This window comes from Rhinolophus hipposideros (assembly GCF_964194185.1).
Source record: "Rhinolophus hipposideros genome assembly, chromosome: 5".
NCBI lineage: Eukaryota > Metazoa > Chordata > Mammalia > Chiroptera > Rhinolophidae > Rhinolophus > Rhinolophus hipposideros.
The window spans coordinates 20,533,866-20,539,865 of NC_138051.1; the positions used below are offsets into that span (position 1 = coordinate 20,533,866).

Genomic DNA, 6,000 nt, shown 5'->3' on the forward strand with positions numbered 1-6,000 from the left:
TCTCAATCAAATCTACTACTTTACAGATGAGTTCACTAAAATCCAGAGTTATTATTGCAAACTATAAAGGCAGCTAAAAATGGAGAGAGGGGTCTGGGACCTAAAAGTTTCAGTACTTAGCAAAATGACTGCTTAACATAAAATGATGAAATTTGTAAAATATGTATAATATGGTGACAGTTTTTGAAAAAAACTGTACTCCTACCCCTTGCCAAGAAACTTAGTATCACCAGTTACAATCTGAAGTTTTAAATTGGCTATGTCATAAGAAGTTAGGATAACTACCATTATTTTGTACTCATAAATTATAGACATTTTGAAACAATCAGAGTTTTTATTCCTGTGTATTTTAAATTTTCAATATTATTTAAAAGATTTATTTTACTAATTCCCCATAACATCTAAATACAACATAAAATGTTTTAAAATGTAAGATAATACACCATAATTTGTAAAAAAAAAAAATATTACAAAGCTATAGAATTATAGCTAGAAGGAATGAGCAGTGATACGCTGATGAATATATAATAACCAGTTGGGGGTGGAACGGTACCTGATTTGCAGCATTTTTCAATTTCCACGGTGCAAATACTTCCCCCAATTTCAAGTTACTAACATGAGGTCAGGGATCCTGGAATGAGAAATTTCCCATCCAGGATGGCTCCAGCACATCCTGGATACAAGAGACCAGAGAGAGTAGCCTTTTCCTTCCAGAACCCTTCCCGCAAAACCAATCATGTCTTTCTTTATAACCCACTGTACCCTGAACACGTAATGATATAAGAGCTATACATTACTATGTTTACCTACTCAACTCTCTTACAGTGGCTCTGAATCTTTTTCGGTTGTAAAACACAGTCTAAAACACATTTTACCTCACGACCCACCCTATGAACACACATATATGCGGTTTTATAAACACAAACACACAAAACAAAAACAGACGTTTCACAAAATAAAACATACCCTTACTAAGTGCAATGCACTAAAATTTTCTATTCTCTTCCATTTCGCTTAAAAAATTCTGATCTTGATCCACTAAATTGGATTCATATCCCACTATTTGACTAGGGCCCCCAAACTGAAAACCGGAGTTCTAATAGACACTAAATTCATGGAAGGTAGGAATATACCAGGGTGCCAAAAAATATACACATTTTAAGGGATGTTATCTATGTATTACTTTTCGAAGTTGAATTGAATTCCGGTAGCAACGTGTGTAGTATGACGTTCACTCAAAAGATAGCGTTAATTAAATGAATGCTAGCATCATTCACTGTATTACAATTTTAATAGCTTTCTTAAAATGTGTGTACATTTCTTTTTTTGGCACCCTCTGTATGTCGTTTTTATCTCCTCCTATGTCTAGATATTGTGAGGCCCATGAAGGTTAAGTAACTTCCCCAAAGATGCACCTCCCATCATTGGGAAAAGATCCCTTAAGGCAAAAGCTAATCCATTATACAGAATCATGGTATTTATGGCTTGACACTGAAAGCTAAAGGGTCTTCCAAGACAGCCTCCCCTTCATCAGAAATTGACAGAGAAGTTCTTTAAAAATCGTACTGATCCCATTATTGATGAAAGTTTGGCCTTTTACAGTGCAGCCCTATGGCCAGCCCTGCCTGTTTGTCCAGGATGACTCGGCAAATCTGAGTGATCGCCATTTCCTTATCATTAATAATATTCACCCTCTCCCGAGTGTTGAAAAGACACCCATCTTTTTCATAAAACATTTTCAATCCTCTAAGGAAGGGAGGCATATTAATGCTGATTAATATTAAACATATAAAATATATATACTTCTACACAGAATATACATTAAAACCAGCTTTCTCATAACCAGGAGCCAAAGACATAGTTGAACAAAATACTCAATCAGCAAAATGAAATCTGAATCTACAGCCTTTTCTCTTCTGCGTGCTCATGCACCACACACTTTTTTATAGGTAGCATTAAATGTACACTCTAGTTTCAAGACAATCCAAATAAGCATCTTCACTAAAATACATACCACCATTAATCATCTCTGTGACAGTGCTCCAATTTAACGTCTTGGGGATTTCCTCCCCTTCTTCATCATTTATTTGCCAATATTTCCTTGTTATGAATATCCCCCTAGTGACTTTGGCTGGCAGTCACAGCTGTGCTGCCTACGGTGTCTACCTTGACTACAAATAACACCAATTCTTTAAAAAGCCAGCCCTTGAGATGATACCTATGGTTAGAAGGAAAGGCTTTGCTGGGGGCTGAATTCCTGTTGACTTCATCCGGGATCCTTACCTTAAATAGATACGCCTCAGCCTTTAAGCAGAGAGTAATTTCACACAGATGAAACTGGCTTCATTACAAATGAACAGCAGTTGGCTGTTGGTCTCCAATTACTTCAATGGTCAATAATCCACTGCTGCTTTACGATGGTCCTTAAAGGACCCCCTTCTTTTACAACAAAAGGCTTCTTCAAAGTCTCCATGAATCACAACAAAGTCACAAAATCACTACAAATGGCAGAATCCTGACCACCAAGAGCCAGAATAAAGGACTCACAGATAAGAATTTTTAGAAATAATAATCAGAAACAATTGTGCATTATAATCATACCAATTCTGAAAAAAAGAATGGCACTATCTAGGCAATGGAATATCAAGAAGTAAAGTCAGAGACAAATAAATAGCAAATATCCAGGGAAGAGTCTCAATCCTACTCCTTATCCATTTTGTGTCCATTTCAGAGAGCAGCCTTCACCTGCGCCAGGATTTTCTGATTTGTTTATAAAATGCAAACCATAAAAGAAAATGCTCTATAAGCAATCAGAAGAGTAAATGAAAGGAGAACTCACCAGCTCATATTCAGAAAAGATTTTTAAGGAAAAAGGATATATATATTTTTTTCAACAATGAAACTCTACTGCCAAAGAATTTGGTTTCTACACAAAAACACACCAAAGTATACCTGCAAAGTATATCTAGAAAGGTTAATGCCATCAATAGAATTAAGTTTACCTTACTTTACATTTTTATAGGGGAATTTAATTAATTAAAAGTTAATGTGGCTTCAATTAATATTCCATAACTGTTCTGAAAAGCATATACTTTATGCATTTTGAGAAGACTCCAATTTAGACTACTGTCTTAAAACAACAAAAAATGAAAACTTTCTTCTTAGCAAAAGCAATACAAGGCAAGCTATCATAGAGTAAAATGCCTTTCCTACCCAGAGCAAAGTGTTTACTTCAGTGATAGTAACAACATCTTGTTACCAAAGGTGCAGATTCTGTTAAGTAATGGACAAAGCAAATGGCAGCAAAGGCAGAGAACTCAACTTCAATTTAACTGTCCTATAAGGTACATAGTAATTAGCTGCAAAGCTCTGAAATCTTAGCTAGCATGTTAAGTCTGCTACATGACAGTATAATTTGACTTCTTAAAGGATTATGCAAATTACAACTCATCATTCCATTACAGGATTGAAAAAAAGTGACAGCTAATTTATACATAACACACCTTTCAAATCCCTAAGATGCACAGCACCTGTGCAATGTATTTTGCCGAGATTTTCTTGCATATAAGTACTTGTTTATTGCAATATAAAGAGGCTTACCTAAGAGCGTTAATACAATCATTTTTTTAAAAAACTCTTAGAGCACAATTTCCAAAGAATTAACATTTTTTTCTGTCTTGATTTCAGAGGCAAATTTTTGGTTGTTTGTATTTGGTTTGGTTTGGTTTTTTTTTTTCTTCCCCACTAGAAAAATATAAGGTTTCAATACAAGGATATTTTTGAATAGCTGGCAACCACAAGCACTGATGCACGAGCCAGAAGGAAGACTCACAAAGATTTCAACATACTTCTGGTAGGTAGATTCACAGTAGATTCCGTCATATCTGTAGATTTTCCTACATTCTGATTGGTTGGGCAGAGGATGCTGGGCAGTTATTCTGTAGAGGCATCAAAAACAGATAGACATAACTAGAGGTTCTCTACAGTCAACCGGAAGGCAGGATAACAAGTATGTTGAAATTTAATATAGTTTGCTTTCTATGCTTTTGAGTTACATACATATTCACAATGTGTACATACATTTTAGAACATTAACTTCCATTTTTAGAAGGCTGCAGCAGAGAAAACTTTTCAGTTCTTCACCAGAACAAAAAACAATTTTTTTTTTATCTCAGAGTAATACAAGTAGAAGAAACACCAGGTCTAAATCTTAACTGACTCTACAATCCCCATGATTATATTCTCAAGGAAATGTTAAAAAACAAATGTCATTAGCGGTTTAGTTACAGGATTGTCATTAATTCAATCATGCATTCCCACTGTAGCCACCTATAAATTAACTATAAAACCTTACTAGAGAAAATATATTTTTCAGCTCTATTCAATTTATATAGTTTACATGCTACTGACTTCTAAAAGGATAGGATACAGCTTACAGAACTGAACCCAATTAGGGATGAAAACACAAGCGAGACTGTCAGGAGCACAGGTTAGATGTTAACAGGCACCTGAGATGAGTTGATTACAGCGGCTCCAGGTTTCTCGGCAGTTAAGGCAAAAGGGGGAAAAAGGCTCCTACGTACAATTTTCATCTGTATCATTTAAGCATATAAATTCATTGGAGACTCCCTGCATTACACAGACATACAGATGCTGAGAGTTTTCTGACCATTTCCTTCAACTGACAATCTCTTCATTCAGGCAAAAGTATTTAAGAAATCTATCATGTTGTACTTTAGAGGAAAGTAATAAAATGTAATCAATACACAATACCAATAAGAATACCAAACCTTTCATTCTAATACCACTTTATCAGAAAAGGTAATATAACAGCTAATCCTTTAGCATATATATGTATTTAATAACTCCTTAATTATTAATTAAATCGTGTAATAGGTTCTTGTTATTTTGTAAAAACTCAGGTAACTGATTCCCATTTCTGTGGAGTGGAATATTAAGTCACTTAATATTTCATAAGGCTCAATCTATTGAATGACAATACTTCAAAAAATTTAAGTTCTACTTTCAAACTTTATTTAGATGTATTCCTAAGGTTTTATTTAAATGCATTTCTCTTTTATATTCAGCCTGGCCCCAAATCTCTTAAATTTCGCGGGCCAACAGTCATATAAAATTAACCATTTACTGTTTGTTTAAAATGATTTTTAAGCCTTTTGTTGGCTATTGTATTCAACTTATAAACACTTAGATTCATTAACTATCACAGGAATTTCAAAGATTTACATTGCCCCATGTGGTATTTTATTATAAAGCTGATATAGAAAGCAAGAAATATATAAAAGCTTGAAATGAAGAGTTTTAAAAGACTAAATAATAGGTTCTACCTGACTAATTTTAGCCATTAAGTGTATAAAGACAAATTCTAGGAAGTTGTTCTGAGCACGTGATGTTCCTATTGACAGCCGCCGATATAAGTTACTTTTTTTTTTTTTAAAAAAATTGATTTGGTCTGAGATCACATTGAAATACTCTGTATTTCTGTTTAGTGTCACTTTATGCTTTAAAATTGATTTCTTATATTTTGATTTACATTAAAAATTAACGGCCTAAAAAAGCATTTGAGTATGAACAATTTGGAGTGGTTAAAGAATAACCATTTTACTGGTTCTCAACGGTTTAGAAACAAACTAACTTACCCAGAAGAGGTAAAGTATGGTGGGTGGAGAGGGAAAAGGACTGCCACCTTTTTTTTCCTGACAGCAAAGGTTATAATGAGATTTTCATTTACATTCAAGGTACCATAGAGGAAATTGTCAGGTTTAAAAAATAACAGACAAAACATCCACAGGAATCAACCCCCAAACCATCATTTACTTAACATTTTGTGTTTCAACCTTTCTTGCTATAATATGTTATCAACAAAAAGCTACTGTGTTCATTTTCTTGCCCTGATTTTGTTTTTAAAGGTTAAATACTTCCAGTAAAAAGTTCAAATATGTCTTTCAATCGTGAAACTATTATGAACTGAGGTGTCTGCCC

At 34.1% G+C, this 6,000-nt stretch overlaps 1 protein-coding gene across 19 annotated transcripts in view; it reads right to left on the reverse strand.

Annotated features, from left to right (window-relative positions):
• NPAS3 (neuronal PAS domain protein 3) overlaps nt 1–6,000 on the reverse strand; it is an 850,867-nt gene that overhangs the window by 736,588 nt on the left and 108,279 nt on the right. For 9 of the 19 annotated variants that reach the window (XM_081050542.1, XM_081050540.1, XM_081050541.1 and 6 more), the window contains exon 2: nt 3,849–3,938. The exons of the other annotated variants lie outside the window; for them this stretch is intronic. In XM_081050542.1, the coding sequence (XP_080906668.1) occupies nt 3,849–3,938 (90 nt within the window). The remainder of the gene's footprint in view (nt 1–3,848; nt 3,939–6,000) is intronic. 19 annotated transcript variants of the gene reach the window in all.